Source organism: Canis lupus, chromosome 27 (genome assembly GCF_048164855.1).
Source record: "Canis lupus baileyi chromosome 27, mCanLup2.hap1, whole genome shotgun sequence".
Classification (NCBI taxonomy): Eukaryota; Metazoa; Chordata; class Mammalia; order Carnivora; family Canidae; genus Canis; species Canis lupus.
The window spans coordinates 16,852,417-16,872,475 of record NC_132864.1 but is presented as its reverse complement, the minus strand read 5'-3'; the positions used below and the strand labels follow the sequence as shown (position 1 = coordinate 16,872,475).

Sequence of the window (20,059 nt, the reverse complement as noted above, 5' to 3'; positions counted from 1 at the left end):
TAATATTTCATTATAAAACATTTTTAAAAATCTGGGATAAACCTTTCTGCGTGATACTCTGAAGCAGTCAAATATTAGGCAGATATAAATATCTTCCCATGGTTACAACTCCAAGAGATATCATTAAGAGAAAAGTTCCAAAAAAAAAAAAAAAAGAGAAAAGTTCCAGATCTATACAGTGTGATACTTTTTGCATTGTAAACAGTAATAGGAATATGCACACACTCAAAGTAGTAGGAATATGCCTGTAGTCACTCGCTCACCCCAGACTGGTGGAGGAGACTAACGTTTATCTTTTTTAATTTTTTAAAAAATATTTTATTTATTTGGGAGGAGAGCAGAAGAGAGAGAGAGAGAGAGCTGGGGGAGGGGTGGAGGGAGAGAGAGAAGCAAACTCTGCATTGATCAGGGAGTCCGATGCTGGGCTGGATGCCAGGACCCTGAGATCATGACCTGGGCCAAAGGCAGACACTCCACAGCCTGAGCCACTCAGGCACCCCTGTGGAAAACATTTAAAAGAAGCTTTGCCTTTTCTATTATTTTTTACAAGAAAAATGTATTTACTTATTACATAATTAAAAATGAAGTTTAACAAAACACTATAGGAGAATATAAAATGGCATCAATATATTGTTAAGGGAGGCTGATTAATTATTAGAATGGTCCATTTTTAGAAATGCTTAATTTTATAAGAATCTTTTGCACACCTATGTAAATGCACACACACAAATACATACAGATGCAACCTGAACGTCCAGACACCAAGATGTTAAGATTTTTGTGTATCTGTATGTTCAAAAGTTTCTACTGGAAACATACACAATTTTTGTAGAAGAAAGAAAGAAAGAAAAAACTATGCAGGTATGTTTTAAAGAGCGGCCTCTGGCAGCTGCACATCTCAATCTGCCCAGCTTTGGCCTCCTCTCTGCCCCCCGCCCAGCAAGTACCTGAGGGTCTTCCTCTGCATGTCCTCATCTGTGATGCCATGATAGACAAGGGTCTCATTCCAGACAGGGTTCCGGGTGTTCCGCAGGGTTTTTGTACGAAGCTTGTTGGACTAGAGCCCAGAGAGATGCACAGACAGCTGCCTTGGTAGAGAGCCAGCCCTGCAGCCCCATCCATCCTTTGGGTTGACTTGGGGCGGTGGGTGGGTGATGTAATAGTCTACTCCTCTCACAAGTGTCCGGGGGCTCAGTTGCTCCCCAAGTATGCTTTCTGTTAGTGGAGGGTCCCCAATGCTGGCTATGACCATCATCATTGCTGGACACTGGGCCACCCCTCCCTCCATGTGCTGAGCCCTCTCTTTGAACTTTATATTAAAAAGCAGAGACATCCTCCTTTGATGAAAAAAAAAAGTACAATTTATGGGCTAGAAAGGCAGAAATAAAGAGTCACCCACTTATAGGCAGTGAAGAAACAGTTTCTGGGAGGTATTGAAATAGTTTCTTGTGTTACGAAATAGCATCCTTCATGCCTGAAAGTCCTCAGGGGACGAGGCTTTCATTTTACTCTAAGAAAGACAGCTAAAAATACACTATATCCAGAAGAAGTGGCCTGGTGACAAATCTAATTCGTACTAACATGTAAATGGCTCACTGGACACTTTGGCAAAGAAAGCTTGGATTCAGAAGTGAGCAAAGTAGAGAGTCTTGAGGAAAAGCAAAGTCAGTGGGGAGTTAGAATGAATAGTGGCCAAACACTTCACAGTTTGGCCATGGCCAGGTGAGGGACTCTCCTTTCTTGATCCAAACAAAGAGTGAGAGACTGTGTGTGTGAACGCACGCATGTGTGTACTCTTTGTGTTATGGGGCATTTCATACTTGCAGAGATTTTTAACAGCCATTTCTCCAAGATCATGCAACCAAGTGTACAGCTGCCCTTGTTTTTTAGGACATGTATGTCCAATGAACACAACAAAGCAGAAAATAAAATCCAGGAAAGTCCCCCTTCATCTCTAGCCCTGGGCTCTGAGTGGGTCAAACCAAAGAGAGGAGAATTAGTTCCATCGTCCTTCCCCAGAGCAAGGTAGTGACATGCAGGTGAGCGAGCTGGAAGGAGAGGGAATGGTGGGTGGGACAGTGGTGTATTTTCACTCGGTAACAGAACATTTTCTTAAGTGCTTAGCACTACAGCCTGGAGAGAGTTATTCATTTCTATTGAGAGATGAGAAAGATTTGGGACATAAAGTGAGTGGGGGAGGGGGGCCATGGTCAACACTGGGTAGCCCCTGAAGCTATCTGAGCAGACGGATGGCATAATAGGGGTTCCTGCCTCTCTCCTGGCCTTCAGCAGCTCCCTGAATCCCATATTTCTGGGTTGGAGAAATGGGCAGAGCTGCCCCTTGAGGGAGAGTGACTCTCCGCTACCCCTCACCCCTTGCAAGGATTTTGCCACTCAGGAAGGAGGGGAATTTGGGGCCAGATAAGGGGGCTATTTTAGGCTCTGAGCTGGGAACCTTGGGTGCCTGCCAGGGCCCATGTGTCCAGCCTGCTGAGAGGCCCAGGCCATATGGTACCTTGCTAGCTCCTGGCAGGAGATGCAGCTTAACGTAGGGATCAGCCAAGCCATTGGAGTCCATGGGCTTCAGTCCCTGCAAGAGAAAAGGCAACAGCCTGAGGGCCTTGGGAGGGCCTGGCGCTCAACTGTCAGAGGCAATAGGCACAGCCCCTGACATCTGTCCTGCCCGTCGGTCCACCCGTGTGCTTCCTCTTCTGAAGACAGAGAAGGGAAATGGAGTATTTTGGAAAAAATGCTGGAATCAGGCAGACAGGGTTTGGAGCCTGGCCATGTCACTTGCCAGCTGTGTGACTTTAGGCAAGTTCCTTAACCTCTCTGAGACTCATTTTCCTCATCTGTCAAACAGGATAATAGTATTTGCTTCATGGAGTGGTAAGACTAAACATGGTTATACCCATAAAGTGCTGGGTACAGAACCTGGCACACAGTGATTGCTGCGTCAAGGCTGGACTGTTATTCCTAGCATGGAAAGAGATGTTCCAGAACAAGAAGGATGAGAGAGAGAGAGAGAGAGAGAAGGAGAAGCTGGGGAAAGGGGAAAGTTCTGGCCCTGGCCCCTGCACTCATTTCTGAGACTTCAGTTTTTCCATCCATAAAATGGGGATCACAATGTCTACCCACTGCCACCTCTCCCAGAGCCTGAATGAAGCTCAAGTGAGACACTGTGGGGGGAAGGGAGTTTGTCTGGGATAGGAATTCAATTAATATGTTTATATGAGCAAATTCCTGGGGCCCAAACATACTCTGTCCCTCTACCTATCCCAGGGCTGGACAGGTGTCCTGCCTCTAGGCTCCCACTGTTCCTTCTCACAGCACTAATCCCACATTATGGGCAACAGGGAAAGGGTGCTGCAGAGTGGGGCCCAAGGGGGAAAGCTGGCAGAGTAGCCTCGTGGGTAAAAGCCCAGGCTCTTGAGCTGGGCTACTACACTGGTTCAAATCCCTAGCCCTGCCACTTCCTAGCTACGTCATCTGGGCGAGTCACTTAACCTCTCTGTAAGATGGGAATGACGACAGAACCTGCGAAGATTAAGTAAATCATCCGTGGAAAGCCCCAGAAGGTGTATACCACCAGGGAACACGCAGCCACTGCTTCTGGGCCATGTCCCCGACGTGAGCCCAGGAGGGCAGAGCCAGTCCTCGCTCACTCCGGGCTCACCAGTGTTCAGGCAGTGCCCCGCACAAAGCAGATCTTCAGTGAACCTCTCTGGAATGACTATTGGGATTGCCAGGTTGTGAATGGGCAGACACTATTGCTTTTGAAATCTGAATGAGAACGTCTTTGTTTGGGGTCTGCTCATGCCAGCTAAACAAAGTTACTGCCACAGCCGAACATCTTACACACTCGTCTCATCTCCGTCACCTGCTCAGCCCAAGGGTGCATGCGAGTTTTCTGTAGTCCTGTCTCAAGGGGGTGTAATGGAGTGGCTCTCCCCCATTTCGGAGCTGAGGGAGGGGATGGATGGATGGGCACGGAGTGGGACCTTTCCATCTGGATGCAAATCCAGCGCTATCCCTACCAGCCGTGTGGCCTCTGGCTTTCCCCGAGACTCAGTTTCCCATTTTGTACAACAGGGCCGATAAATGATCCCTACCTACGAGGTTCCCAGGAAGATGGATGAAGGTCATGAATGTGCTCCCCTCACCGTGCTGCTGCAGCACGTAGGCACTTGCTACAGTGACTAACACAAAACAGGTGCTCAGTAAAACCTGCCGAAGACGGGCCTGGGGTGTGTCTAATCTAGGAGTTGTGCTAAGCACTAGCCTCACTTATCATCCAAACTGGGAATTTTTAATTATTCCGGCCAGCTCATGGGCATGGCTAGGGACTGTCCCGGGCAAATGGGAATGTGTGGCTGCCTTACATGTCATACCCAGTCGTCCCTCTGGGAGAGGCACATTATCATCCTGGATTTACAAATGGCACATTGAGGCTTGGCGAGGTTAAGTAACTTTCCCCAAATCACACAGCTGGGGAGCAAGGGAGCTAGTATTTGAACCCAGGAAGCCCGCTTCCTGGGCCTTGCTCATGCTTCCACATGGGCTGGGTGTGTGGCGGGGGAATCTCCAGTTAGTTTCTGGGATCGCCCGGCATCATCCAGCTCTCCTCGGGCTCTGGAGCTGAGCTGGCTCCACCCGCCCCCCCAGCCCCGCAGCAGGGAGATGTCCTTGTCTCTGCGGTAATGGGCTCCCCCCTTCCCACTGCCGCTCCAGCTTGACAGTCCCATGAGCAGAAGGAGCTATTCGGTGGGCATGTCAACCGTCAAGTCAGGCTGTCATCGCTGCCCGGACAGCACCCTCCAGGGGCTGTGGTTGGGGCTGGGCAGACTTCTGCTCTGCCCTTGGAGCGCGACTGCTTCCACTCCCAGGAGGCAGCTACAGCTCAGTGAAAATCCCTTGGGATCACCCCTCAAGGAAGTCCTCCAAAGGAAGGGTCCATGGCTAATTCCTGCCCCTTTCTCATTACCGTCACTGTCACAGATTGACAGGCCTGTAACCCACATCATCCCCAAGCAGCCTAGAAACGCCAGAGCATCCCAAGTGGTCCCCAGCCCTGGCTCCTGGCTTACCTTGGCTTTTATGATGGTGCAGTTCAGGGAGCTGTTGTCCTGGTCGTAGAGAAGACTGAACTCCAGGGCACCCAGGGTGGCTGGAGGGGGCAGAGGCAGGAACCAAGGGAACATTCGTGCAGTCATTCAACAAACATCTCCTGAGCACTTACCATGTGCCCAGTCTGGTCTGGGCATTGAGCCTACAGAGGGGAAGCCTCGGTCCCTGCTCTGGACACCCCATCCTGGTGGACCCTCCTCTACTTCGGAGCCCTCAGCACACCTGTGATCAGTCAATCATGTATGTAATTGCTTAGTTAATGACTTCTGACCGGCTAGACGGAGAGCCCCATGAGGGCAAGGGCTGTGACTGTCTCATTCACTGTTGTGTCCTCACTGGGCATAGCGCTGGGCACATGGTGCTCACTTATTTGCTAAAGGAATAACAGCATTTGCTCTTGCCTCTGCCTGGCATTCTCTCCCCCTCTAGATCATCACATGGCTGGTGGCTTCCCATTATTCACATCTCAGCTTAAATATCACCTCCTCAGAGAAGCCCTCCCTGCTCATCACTCCTAAAGCAGCCACGATCATGCTCATTGCCCAATTTTATTTCCTCCTTGTTGTGCTATCTCCATTTGAAGTGAACTCATTGGTAGATTAACTATTTCTATCCACTAGAGTGTTAGTTCCACTAGCTCACTCATTTTGGCTGTTTTTCTTTTTCTGCTTGTTTTGTTTTTTTTGCCATGGTGTCCCTAGTATCTGGGACTTTGGGGGGTACATAGTATGTGCTTAATAAAATACTTGTCAACTATAGAGTTGAGTGAATAGTACATAGTTGAATACAGTGATAGGTTTGTTATAAATCACCGGGGGCAGACGTAATAGGAACAGATACAAGCTGGGAGGGATCATCTAGGCTTGGCAGGTCAGTGAGGGGACATTTACACAGGAGGAAGGAGCAGTGGATGCTGCTCAGGAGTACCAGTGTGCAGAAGGGCAGAAAGGTGGGCACAAAGTAAGTACTCAGCAGGTATTGGTCATTAGTACCTCTGATGTGCATAGTACATCATCATAATCCCTCTTGTGGTGTTTAGCACCACATAATAATAACGATTGCAGGTTTATGAAGCACTTTCCCAGGAGGTATTCCGTGTACCCTCCCCTCAGCTGTGTGTGGGAGGCAGTATTCGCTTCCCATTTTACACCGAGGAGAGGTGACATGATGGGCCAAAGCCGGGCCACTGATTTTAACTATGGGTTCACTTCCCCTGTATGTGTCCCGTCTGTCCACCTGACCAGGAGCTCCTGGAATGCCCCCAGCCCCACAACACATATTGGATCCATCCGTGTCTCCCTCCAGTTCACAAAGGCGACCCCAGCTCTCCCCTACTGCTCAGACACACCCAGGATAAGTGTCAGTGGTGTGTGTGTGTGTGTGTGTGTGTGTGTGTGTTCTTAGGACTTTGGGTCTGAGTGGGCAAAGCCCAGAACAGGCACTTTACAAGTCACTGAAGGGATGGATGCAGGAGGAAATGTCTAGGAATTTTAAAATTATGGTTAAGAAATTACTTTTAGAAGAGTTTGGAGGCTATTAAAATACATATGTATATATACATAGAAGTGAAATGCTGGGTCATGTGGTACTCGTTTGCCTTGTTGAGGAACCACCAAACTGAACATCTGAACATTGCAAATGCAGTTGAATCGTACTCTTCAAAATGATTTAGATGGTAACTTTGACGTTACGTATTTTTTTTATCACCATAAAACATACACAGCACCTATTCTTTAGAAAGCTGATGTTATTTTGTGAATTTAGTAACACAAATTGGTATCTTTATAACTTGCTAATACGTTTATTAGGCTTGGCATATTGGGGGGAGCTGTTCCTCTCTCCCCGGGGATGACACCCTGGAGTGATTCTCCCCAGACCCTCTTCCTGTCAGTGCCACCTACTTGCTTCATCCGAATCGTAGCTGTTGGCTTCGTCATCCTCCTCCTCTGGGGGTGGGGGCTGGCGGGCAGGGGCCACGGCAGGCTGGGGAGCAGCAGCAGACGCTTGGGAATAAGGGCCCGGTGGGGGGCCTGCTCGGTCCTCCCTGGCTCCGGGTGCTGAGTAGCCCCCAACTCCCCCTGTTCTCTCCTCCCGGAGTGGGGCAGTGGCCCCGGCATAGCCAGGGTCTCCAGGAGCCACCTCTGTAGGGGAGAAGGGGAGAGGGCAGGAAAGAGGCAGCTGAATCTCTGTGTCATGACAGCAGTGACTGCTGCAGCATGACCATTAGTGATGACCACCTACTGTATACCCAGTGCTCAAAAAGCCTTGTACCACACCCACCCGAGCCCAGCCACGGAGGATCACCACAACCAGCTGATGGGGAGAAAGAGGCACACCATGTTATTCACTGGTTCTCAGAATGCTGCCTTTGTCAAAATCACCCTAGGGAAGCTTGCAAAAATGCAGGTTCTCAGGCCCCGCCCGGACTCAGCAGGCAGTGCCATGGGGCCTTGGAGTCCATGTCTTATAACAAGTCCCAGGAGCTGATTCAGATGCAGGTGAAACACACCTCATGGGGGTACTGATCAGTGGTGTGGGCTCTGCAGCCAGACAGCCTGGGTTTGAATCTCTGCTATGTGACCTGGGACAAGCTACTTAATGGCTTTAAGCCTCAGTTTCTTCATCTGTAAAATGGGAATTATAATACCTGAGGGCACTCAAAGGGCAGTAGCTATTATCTCTTTAAAATTATCTAATACGTGTATAGAAGTGAGCTAGAAAGTAATGAATAAGCTGTAGCTCTAGTAACTGATGACGATGCATGTACTTCATATGGAAGAATCACTGTCCCTTAATATGATCTTTTTTCTTTTAAAGATTTTATAATCTATTCATGAGAGACACAGAGACACAGGCAGAGGGAGAAGCAGGGACTCGATCCCAGGACCCCGGGATCACGCCCTGAGCCGAAGGCAGATGCTCAACTACTAAGCCACCCAGCTGTCCCCACTTAGTGTGATCTTAATCTATCCCAGGCCATGTGCTAAGGTTTTTTATGCCTTACTTTGTGTAATCCTCCCATCGATTCTTGAAGTTATTCCCATTTCAGAGATGAGGAAACAGAGGCTCAGGGAAGTTAAGTGACTTGATAGCTGGGAAGTGATCCAACAGCTGGGAAGTGAAAGAGCCAGGATTTGAATCCAGGCCATCTGTGTTCTTAACTACCATCTGTGTTGTCTGTTTCTATCTATCTAGTCTTAGGACTATCTAGAGTTTTGGAATTAGGGAGGCCCCTTTGGGCTCATCAGATGGGGCTCTGGGTACAGAAGGGGCAAAGCTCTGGCAGCCCCTTCTCTCTCCCACCCAGGAAGTGGGAAAGGGGTACTCACTGGACAGATACGGGAAGAAGGAAACACTTGCCTGGTCTCTGATCTGGAAAGCGTCCTGCTGGCCCTGGGCTGGGTTTGCTGCCTCCTGGAGACCCTGAATGGGGAAAAGAGAGACAGATGGAGCAGAGAAGGTGGCATCACTTGGGTGTTCTTCCCTAACCCCCCACCCCCGATTTCAGGGGTGTAGACACAGGCCTGGGGGCAGCAGGTGATGGGCAGAGCTAGCCAGGGCTGCAGGTATGGCCCCACTGCGGGCTTCTGGGGTCAGAAAGACCCAGGTTCAAACTTCTGTGCTTCCTTCCTGGGTCTCAGTTTCCTCCTCTCTGACAGGGGGATGCTGTACCTACCCCCTAGGCTGTTACGAAGTTGATGAACAAATGGAGTAAGAATTGTTTGTGAGGTGATAGGCAAGTTTATGCCTTGAGTCCACCATGGCTATGGGGTCATTACTGGTTCAGTGGATTCTTTACAACTACATTTCCCAAAGCACGGGATGCAGGGGAGAGCCACAGGGAGGGAGCATGAAATAACATTCAACCACACAGTGAGAAAGTGACTTCAGTTCCCACTGCCTGTCCCAGTGCCTGCTCCATCATGGGACCGTCTCATTCAAGTGCTACTTCCCTCTAACTCCTCTCTAACTTTTGTAAATTTCCCTTTTGAGAAGAAAAGAACAAGCCGGGGGCTCAGCACCTTCAGCAGGCCAGTATACTGAGAATCTCACTGCACTGCTTTATTTCACTACAGTAATTTTTATAATTATCCACTGCAATGGGTTGAATTGTATTCTCCAGAGGATGCTGAAGTTCTAATCCCCTCCACCTGTGCCTATGAATATGGCCTTATTTGGAAAGAGCATTTTTGCAGATGATCAAGGAAAGATGAGATCATCAGAGTGGGCCCTAATGCCATACGACTATGTCCTTATAAAAAAGGAGGAATTTGGGGATCCCTGGGTGGCGCAGCGGTTTGGCGCCTGCCTTTGGCCCAGGGCGCGATCCTGGAGACCCGGGATCGAATCCCACGTCGGGCTCCCGGTGCACGGAGCCTGCTTCTCCCTCTGCCTGTGTCTCTGAGCCTCTCTCTCTCTCTCTGTGACTATCATGAATAAATAAATAAAATCTTTAAAAAAAAAAAAAAAAGGAGGAATTTGGACCCGGAGAGAGACATACGTAGAAGGAAGACAATGTGAAGACACAGGGGGAATGTCACCGACCGGCCAAGGAAGGTGTGGGCCACGAGGCTTGGGAGAGAGGCATGGAGCAGAGTCTCTCCCTGCCAGCACCTTGATTTTAGACATTTGGCCTCCAGAACTGTGAGACTATAAATATCCATTCTTTTAGGCCACTCGGTGTTTGGTACTTTGTTACGGCAGCCCTAGTAAACTCTTGGTGTCTTTAGGGTATGGAATACTTGTTTCTCATTTATGCCATTATTACAGGTTTCTCCCTAAAATAACAAAATTCTAACTTCCGAGTGGCATTATTTCTATTGTTTTGTGCAATCCATATTTGCACAGGTTTTTCCATATTACTCATCTCTTTGGTCACCATTTCTCCCTGGCTCTCGCACTGCTGCTCTGGAAGCATCTGTCCCCCACACTTCCTTGAGAGAGAGTCTGTGATAGCAAGTTTTCTTGGCTGCATTTTTTCAAGTGAATCCATTTGAAGAAACATGTTAAGGAGTAAGAGCGCAGGTGGCAGGTGCATGAGGTAAGGTCTGTGAGAGGGAGTGACAGTGCCTGAGGTGGGACAATGATGAACGAAGAAGCCCTGGCAATGAGGGTCAGTTGCTCCTGTCTCACCCTTGTCTGGCTTCCCCACCTGCCCAGAGGATGCTTCATTCTCAGATCTTTGAAGTGCCGAGAGTTTGTTGGTGGCTATGGCTTTGCAGAAAGCCCGGGTGGGCTCTGCAGACAAGGACAGGAGACATTGGGGTCACAGCTGAGTGACAGTCAGGGCTGCAGGTACCTGGCTGCCCGGGCTGAGGAGGTGCTGGGCTCTGCATGGAGGCAGGTGCAGGTCTGGAGGCCTGCACAGAGTTGGCCCGTCGCAAACCTGAAGGGGAAAGGAAAGGAGACAGTTGTCATGTTCCATGCTTGCACACATGTGCATGCATGCACACGCACATACACATGCACATGCACACACAGAATGGAAGCAGGACGAAGCCTGCAGCTGCTCAGTGGGCACGAGGTAATGCCTTCTGGGTTTGAACTAAATGCAGGCCCCCGACACTCTCAGCTCCTCCAGAACCCCTCCTCCCCTTGGTGCCTTCTCTCTGTGCAACATTCAGATGCCCTGAGCAGGTCAGAGTGGCAACTCGTGGCAACACAGGTGTCGAAAAGTGAAGGTTTTGTGATGTTGCCTCCACCTGTGTGACCTTGCACAAGTCCTCTGTGAGCATCAATCTCCTCATCTGGGAAATGGGGATAAAAGTACCTACTTCCCAGGGTTGTGGTGGAGATGCTATTATACAATACAGGAAAAGGGCACAGAACAGTGCCTGGCATGGAGTAAATGCTAAATATTATTATTGAATCTGGTCTCTGTCTTCACATGGACCTAGCTCTGTGTTCGGCTTCTTGTATAAGCTGTGTGACTTTGGGCTAGTCATTCACCCTCTCTGAACCTCAGATGTCTCAAGGAGGCAACAACTCTCTCTACTGGGTAATAATGAGTTAACAGCTATTTAATGCTTACCATGTGCCACCTTTCAGGGACTCTACATATAAGAATTTATTTAATCTCTATACCTCATGAAATGGGTGCTGGATTATCTCCATTTTCCAAATGGGGAAGCTGAGCACAAAGGGCTAAGTAGCTCACTTAATATCTCCTGACTGGTTAGCGGCAGAGCCAGGGTTTGAATTCAGGGATTTGGTCTCCAGAGTCTGCCTGAGACCATTAGGTGCTACTGTCTCCTGCACAGCTTCTGGGGAATCAAATGGGATAATATACACAGCAATTCCTGGCATATAGATGGTATGACATTCCTGGAAGAAAGCCCCATCCTCTCTCATGTCACTGGGCTGGATCCCACCTTTCCTGAATTTAGCTCTTTGTCACTGCAGAGATGCTTGAATGTTAATGACAGAAGGTGCTTTGCCATTTCTGGTTGGGGGTTTACCAAACCTTTGTCTTGTCCCAGGGTCCTGTGGTAGCACTGTGATTTGTTCATTTGGGTCATTGTTCATTCATTCATTCATTCGTTCACTCACTCATTCAACAAGTGTTCATTGAATAACTACCAAGTGCCAATCCCTAGGCAAAGATGGACAAAATCCATCTTAATTCCTCCAAGAGTTCATGGCCCCCACAGAGGAAGGAGACAAACACTGAAATAATGAGCTTATAAAATAGGAGTAATAGCCAAAATCCACTGAGTGCTTCAAATGTACCAGGCCGTGAGCATCACGTCATGGAACCTTTACAACGTGATGTCATGTGTGGTATTATGGTCCCCATTTTGCAGTTGAGAAAATGGAAGTTAAGTGTGCCCGAGGTCACATAGCTCAGAAGCAGCTAGGACCTCCGACCAAGTTTATGACTCCAGAATCCCTGTCCTTAGTTATTATGTTATACTTGGCCCAGGAGGTAAGAAGTGAACAATCGTGCACACTGGGCCCTCAAGGCATGCCAGGCTCTGTCCCAAGATCTTTACAAGTACCACTGTGAGGTTTCAGTTACTTAATCCTTAGAGCAACCCCATGAGATAAGACCAATTACTGTCATTCTTCCGATTTTATAATAAATGAAAGCCTGGTCTTGATCTGTAATGGGAATGCACAGTTGGTAGGTGGTAAAGCTGAGATCTGACCCCACACAGCCTATCCTGGCATTTGTGCCCTTGACACGGAACTGAAATGGCCATATAGGCAAATAAGTAACATCATGGGGGATGGAGGCAAGAGGGGGCCTTTGGCTGGGGGGGAGGGGACAGCTCCATGGCACAGGTGGCCTTTGGACTTGGTGTTTGGGCGTGTCAACATGAAAGGGATATTGATGCCCAGATGACCTCTGTACCCTAAAGAAAAGTTGGGATGATTTTGGCTTATTCCACAGTACTAACTCCAGGTTCCAGATCTGCAGAGAAGGAGGGCACAGGGAGGTACTGGGATTACTGAATGGGAAGTGCAGAGCTGACTTGATTCTTGTAAAAGATCTGGGGCCTGAGTTGCAAGTCATCCTCTGCGCTCCTGATGGAATTCCCTCTGGGGCTCAGTCTGGCTCATCACTGAGGGCTGCCAGCATGACTGAGCCTTTTATTACACTGCAAGGGCATCTGGGCTCCAGGAAGGGTTGCAATCATCCCTTCTGCAGATGTCACAGAAAAGGTGGCATGGACATGTCTGTGTTTTGGAGCACCAGACCCCTCTGAATAACCCCAGTGCCACCACATAGGATTTGAATTGCCATACCTGTGCGATGTGTGAATGATATAAAAATACAAGATGCGGGAGCTCCCTCTGCTCAATATCTTTCTGTGGCTCCCTAGCACCCTCAGGCAAACATTTAAACTCACTTATCTAACTTTTCAGGCTTTTGAGCAATGGTTCTCAAACTCTGGCATTCACTGAAATCACTTGAGGAATTTGCTTATAAGAAGTGCAGAGTCTGGGTCCTCCTGATCCCAGAAATTCTGATTTAGGAGGTCTGGAACGGGCAGAGGAACCAATTATTTTTTAACATTTTATTTATTCATTCATGAGAGACACAGAAAGAGGGGTCAGAGACATAGGCAGAGGGAGAAGCAGGCTCCTTGTGGGGAGCCTGATGCAGGACTCAATCCCAGGACCCCGGGATCATGAACTGAGCGGAAGGCAGACGCCAACCACGGAGTTACCCAGGTGTCCCGGAAGCAGTGCTTTTAACAAGCACCTAAGGTACATGGATCTGCTGACTCCCTGCTTTCACTGCTCTCTCAGGGAAAGAGATTCTGGCTTTAATATGTTTTAGATGGTGACAAGCACTAATTAGAGCTGTGTATCAATACTCTGGGAACTCAGAGGAGCGGGCAATTAACTCAGCTCCAGGTGGAGCATGTGGATGCTAGAAGCTTCATAGGTGGTGGTAACATTTACACTGACTCTTGAGGGACAGGGGTCAAATCTGGCTCAAGAATGTTGCCTTTTCTCTCAAGAGGCAAAATAATACAGAGGCTTGGGACTCCTGGGTGGTTCAGTGATTGAGCATCTGCCTTTGGCTCAGGGCTTGATCCCAGATTCCCAAGATCGAGTCCCTCATCGGGCTCCTTGCCTGGAGCCTCCTTCTTCTCCCTCTGCCTGTGTCTCTGCCTCTTTCTGTGTTTCTCATGAGTAAATAAATAAAATCTTTAAAATAATAATAATATTCCAGAGGCTAAAAGCACAGGCTTCATATGCAAAAGCTAACTAAAAATGGATCAAAGTGGGGCACCTGGGTGGCTTAGATAGTTGAGAATCTGATCTTGGTTTCGGCTCAGGTCATGATTTCAGGGTCGTGAGACTGAGATTCTCTCTCTTTCTGTCCTTCTGCCCCTCCCCCACTGCTCTCGCGCGCTCTCTCTCTCTCTCTCTCTCTCTCAAATAAATAATTAAGTCTTTGGAGTGATTGCTTAGGACACCCAAAGCAAAGAAGACAGAAGAAAAGCGGAAAAATAGGACTTGTCAAAATCAAAAACTTGTGCATCAAAGGACACTATCAACAGAGTGAGATGACAGCCCACAGAATGGGAGAAAACATTGACAAATCATAGCTCTGACAAGGGATTAATATCCAGAATATCTAAAGAACTCCTGTAACTCAACAACAATAAAACAGACATCTCAATTAAAAAAAAATGGGTGAAGGATGTGAACAGACATTTCTCCAAAGAAAATACACGAATAGCCAATGAGCACAGGAAAAGATGATCAACATTACTAACTATCAGGAAAATGAAAATAAAAAATATGAGATACCACTTTACATGCATTAGGATGGATGGACACACACACACTATACAAATGTTGGCGAACACGTGGGGAAACTGGAACCCTTGTGTATTTCTGGTGAGAATGTAAAATGATGAAGCTGCTATAGAACACAGTATGGTGGTTCCTAAAAAACTTAAGCACAGAATTACCATATGATCCAGCTAGTCCACTTATAGGTATATCCCCCCCAAAATGAAGAGCAGGGACTCAAATAGATATTTGCACACCAATGTTCATTATTCACAATAGCCAAAAGGTGGAAACAACCCAAGTGCGTGTCAACAGATGAATGGATAAACAAAATGTCTGTCCATGCAAGGGGATATTATCCAGCCTTTAAAAGGAATTCAGATTCTGATACAAGCCACAACATGAATGAACCTTGAACACAAAATGCTAAGTGGAAGAAGCCAGTTACAAAAGGCCACAAATTGTATAATTCCATTTATATGAGATGTCAGGAATAAGCAAATCAATGGTGGTTAATGGTTACCAGGGGCTACAGGGATGGGGGAAAGAGGGAATGTGGAATTATTGTTTAATGGGCACAAAGTTTCGGTTTGGGATGAAATGGTTCTGGAGATGGTTAGTGGTGATGATTGCATGACAGTGTGAATACACTTAATGCCACTGAACTGTATACCTAAAAATAGTTAAATTGGTAAATTTAATATTAAGTATATTTCGCCACCATTAAAAAAGATGTTTAAAAAAGCACTGTCAATAAAAACTTCACCTCTAGAAGAGAAACACAAGAAGCACAAGGTTTGATGCTAGACAGACTGGATTTTTTTTTTTTTTTGACAGACTGTATTTAATTTGCATTTGAACCAGTTATCAGCGTGTGACCTAGGGCAAGTGGCATCACTTTTCTGAGCTCAGTTTCTCCATCTGTAAAATGGGAATAGTAAATTTTCGTAACAGGGGTTGGGGATGTGACAAGGATTAAATGAGACGATCTACGTGAAGAGCCTGGGTCAGTATCTGGCACATAGCAGGTACTTAACAAATGTTCCATGATGCTGTAGATTTGAGAAATTCTTCTTTATGAATCTGAATCATAGGTTCCTTAGAGGGTGTACAGGGTGGGTTGAGCACAGGGTATGTGCCCAGGTCTCTTGCCAAGGAAAAAAGGGACCGAGGGCCTAAGCTACAGATCCGCTATTGAGGAAGAGAACCCAGAGGTCAACATGGGACCTGAATATCCAGCCCGTCTAACTTTGGACCTAGTCTTACCCCTTGCTACAAAGGAAATGAAGCAGCTGTGAGGGCTCACACATGGCACTTTGTGAGTTAGGAAGTTAGGGAGCTCAATCTCTTCCCATCCAGGAGACCTCTTTTCCGAAGTCCAGGAATCAAGGCTTCCCACCAGTGGGCACTCTTGGGAAATAAACCCCCTGCGAGGGCAGCCACGGGACCTGCAGTGAGCTGAGAGCACCTGTGAGGGACATTCTGGCCATGCTGACCCACCCCATCCTCACGGACAGCAGAGGCCACTGATCACAGCAACCAAGAACTTGGGTGGCTGTGTGAGAGGGAAGCATCCCTACTTTGTTCAAAGGCATGTTGCATTTTCCTCAGGGCCTAGAGTCAGAATTGCTTCTGATTTGTCTTTCCTGTACCATAGACTACAGCGTCTAGAACAGAGTGTGGCACATAGTGGATGCTCAATAAATACTGAATTAATACATGGATTAAGTCATTGTCGCCCCCATCCCTTTTGATTCTCCTCATCCGGGAAGCCTGTCTGGATCTGCCCATGTCTCCTACCTGCCAGGTTCCGGCTGGAGTCACCCGCAGCTCCACCGTGGCCATGGTCCCAGCTCTCTGAGTCCCGGCTGGCTGAGCTCATTCGTGCCTCGGAGGCCCTGCGCACAGGAGGCCCATAGCTTCCTCGCCCGGGAGCAGCGGCCAGTTCAGGACCTGGAGGTAAACGCACACGTTAAGTGAAGAAAGGGAAACAGAGAGATGGGACAGAAGGGCTCCTGTCCCAAAGTAGAAGGCTGAGTGCACAGAACCCACCTGTCTTCTGATCCGGGCCCCTCCCGTCTTCAGCTCCCATTTATTATTTCCATTATTTCCTGTGCATGCACAAGCACATGTGAGCACACACAAACTTTAAGAAGTAAACTGGGATCATTAGCTAATGATCATGCAAACTGTCCTGGAATGTGCTCTGTTTACTTGATTTGATTTTCCCCAGGACTCACCAGGTATGCTCCAACCTCAGGTCCTTTTGCACAGCATGTTCCCAAATGTTCCATGAGCCTTCTCTACCCCTCACCCCAAACAACAGCTCCTCAGACTGTCCTTCTGTGGCCATTCCATCCAACATGGAGCCTCCTGCCACATCTATCCCCTTCATTTTTCCTCCGGATGCCATCACTACCTGGTATTACATTGTATTTGTACAATACTGTTTGTTGAGTATCTGTCCCCCACCCCCCCAGGACAATTTTAGTTGCATGAGGGTAAGGATTTTGTCTGTTCCATTTAACACTGTATTCCTAGGGGCAGAGAACAGAGCTTGGAACTCACTGGGTGTCCGGTAAAGGTCAGTTAAAAAAATACTGAACGTTTCTATCATGGGCATAATTCCAAATCTATAATAGACATTTACATCATTCAATTTTAAAAGATGCCTAATATAGCATGGTATGGCTATATCAAAATCCCATAATCAATCCCATAATCGATCTTATAAACAACCCCATTAATGAACATTTAGAGTTTGGCTACCATAAATAGTGATACGATAAAAATACTTACACATGTATCTGTTTATATTGGTTCTTGTGTTGCTCTTAGATATATTCCCAGAGAGGGATTGCCAGATCAAATGGTATATACCCTTCAAATTTTAATAAATTGTGCTACAACCACTTCCAAAAGGCTAGAGATGATTAATAGTCCTACCAACAGTTTGTAAAGTATCCATTTCCCCCACATTCACCAGCACTGATGTTATTACCAGCTATATTTTAGGTGTCACTATGCAATGCTGGTGATGTTACTTCTTTCTAGTGATGCAAACAGGTGTTCATCAACCATAGTTTGGGAGTTATTTGCTTTGTCCAGAGTTTATCTGATAAGTGAATTCATTCTATTTATGTGTATGTCTGTGTCTCTAATGTTATATAGTATTGGCCGATATTTACTAAGTGCTACATTCTGCAAAGCACCCCCCTATGTAGTATCTTCTTTAATCTTCAAAATAGCCCAGTGAGTTGCCAACCCCATTTCACAGATGAGGAAAGAGTCTCAGGGGGCTAGTCGACTTGACCAAGCTCATGAGGTTAGGAAGCAGCAGAATTGGAACTGAGATTCGGGTTCTCCTGGTCTCAGATGTCCCAGATCTTTTTTTTTTTTTTTAAATTTATTTATTTATTTATTTATTTATTTATTTATTTATTTATTTACGATAGAGAGAGAGAGAGAGAGGCAGAGACACAGGCAGAGGGAGAAGCAGGCTCCATGCACCGGGAGCCCGATGTGGGATTCGATCCCGGGTCTCCAGGATTGCGCCCTGGGCCAAAGGCAGGCGCCAAACCGCTGCGCCACCCAGGGATCCCCCAGATGTCCCAGATCTTGACGATTAGCCTAGGCAGTCTTCTCAGCCTACAGGGAGTAATGCTTAGCCAGGAAGAAGGTTGCTCTGGGATTAAAACTGGGGGCTCCTCAGGGATGCAATGTAAATTAAGAATTTGGTAACTCTCTGCAAGGAATAGACATTGCTTGTGCCATGTCAGGAAGAAAGCACTTATTGGATGCCTTCTAAGTGCAGGCACCATAGTGCACTCCTTGAGAAGTCGTCCTACGGGAGACATAGTTGGACATTTCAACTTCTGAGACCGTCAACTATAACTTAGCTTCCAGAAGTACTGCCTGCACTCAACCCCAGAACTGTCAATTAGACCAGATTTTATCACTTAGTGTTAACTGAAATCATTATCAGGGCCTTGATGGTCAGTCCTATCTGTCTCGCTTAATTAAAGTATATTTGTATTGTAGTTGCTTTTTTCCTTCTTTTTACTTTTTTGCCTCTCCCTTTTATCATCATTTTACTAATTAATAATAATGCTTGGATAATAGTGATAATATCTATAGCCATGGTAATTTACTAATTTCCTTTCTACTCATCTTTCACTTTTAATTAGTGCAATTTCAGATACGCTGATGGTTGATAGAAGTATCAGGAACAAGGAAGGCCTTCCCAGCAAGTCCCCCTCGGGCTCCAGTGTGTATTTTGGTGATTGGAGTCTCTCAGTTTCCAATTTTAATCTCCATCTCTGTTGTACCTCTAAATACTCCCATCAGGGATGACAACAAAAGCTCATTTGGCAGCCTGGCATTGCTGGGGAGTTCCCTGTGCTACCCTCTCTTTTTAAAGAGGTTTTATTTTAATTCCACTATTATACAATAGTGTGACTGTATCACATGATATGACATATTAGTTCCAGGCATACAATGTAATGATTCAACACTTCCATACAACACCCAGTGCTCATCATGACAAGTGCTCTCCTTTATCCTCATCACCTAGTTCACGCATCTCCCCCGTCCCTTCCCCTCTGGTGACCGTCAGTTTGTTCTCTAGAGCTAAAAGACTGTATCTTGGTTTCTCTCTCTCTCTCCTTCTGCTTATTTGTTTTGCTTCTTAAATTCTACATATGAGCAAAATCATACGGTATTTGTCTTTCTCTGACTGACTTATTTCACTTAGCATTATATCCTCTAGCTCTATCCATGTCGTTGCAAATGGCAAGATTTCATTCTTTTTTATGGCTGAATAATATTCCATTATATCTATATCTATCATGTCTTCTTTATTCATTCATTAATTGGTGGACCCAGGCTGCTTCCATATCTTCGCTACTGTAAATAATGCTGCTATAAACATAGGGGTGCATGTATCCCTTTGAATTAATGTTTTTGTAGTCTGGGTAAATGCCAGTAGTGTGATTGCTAGATTGTAGGGTAGCTCTATTTTTAACTTTTTGAGGAAGCCCCATACTGTTTTCCTGTGCTATAAGGGTTCACGGTGAGCCGTGCAGAGGATATAGGGGTTCTAAACCCAAGACCAGCTGGGTGGAAACACAGACATGATGTTAGGACATCCTCCAGGTAGACCAGTTAGCCAGATCTATCCTTGGTCCTAAAAGGGGAAGCTGTTTTGTCCTACCTCGGGTTGGAGCCCGGGTGGCATGCTTGGGCTCAGGCGTGACCTGCTCAGGAGCAGCAGGCTCACTGGCGGGCTGCTGGGGCTTGGCCTTCCTTATAGGCATAGGCTGTGGGAGGACCTGTTTGGGGAAACCCTTGAAGAACCATGCTCCAGAACGCTTCCACACCTGGGGTAAGAGAGGGAAAGGATGAAGACATGGCAGCCAAGCACTGTTAGTCCTGCCTTCATGAGTGCCAGCTTTTAACTTTGCTCGCTGCCCTCAGCACACTGACATGGTACATAGCCTGTCACAAATCGTATTTGATTCACACAACATCCGCAAACACCCAGGAGAAAGGGCCTGAGTATACCCATTTTCTTGATGGACAAAGTTGAATATCAGAAAGGTGATGAACTGGTATAGGGTTACACAGTGAAGAGAGTGGAAGGATAATAACTGGACTCCATGTCTTCCACCTCTTAAAT

At 47.0% G+C, this 20,059-nt stretch overlaps 1 protein-coding gene across 7 annotated transcripts in view; it reads right to left on the bottom strand.

Annotated features, from left to right (window-relative positions):
- Positions 1-20,059, bottom strand: part of RPH3A (rabphilin 3A) — a 265,480-nt gene that overhangs the window by 17,810 nt on the left and 227,611 nt on the right. For all 7 annotated transcript variants that reach the window (XM_072802595.1, XM_072802592.1, XM_072802591.1 and 4 more), the window contains 8 exons: positions 19,595-19,760; positions 16,183-16,335; positions 10,427-10,513; positions 8,488-8,550; positions 7,029-7,268; positions 5,088-5,167; positions 2,516-2,590; positions 948-1,057 (listed from right to left, as the gene is read on the bottom strand). In XM_072802595.1, coding sequence (XP_072658696.1) covers positions 948-1,057; positions 2,516-2,590; positions 5,088-5,167; positions 7,029-7,268; positions 8,488-8,550; positions 10,427-10,513; positions 16,183-16,335; positions 19,595-19,760 — 974 coding nt within the window. The remainder of the gene's footprint in view (positions 1-947; positions 1,058-2,515; positions 2,591-5,087; positions 5,168-7,028; positions 7,269-8,487; positions 8,551-10,426; positions 10,514-16,182; positions 16,336-19,594; positions 19,761-20,059) is intronic.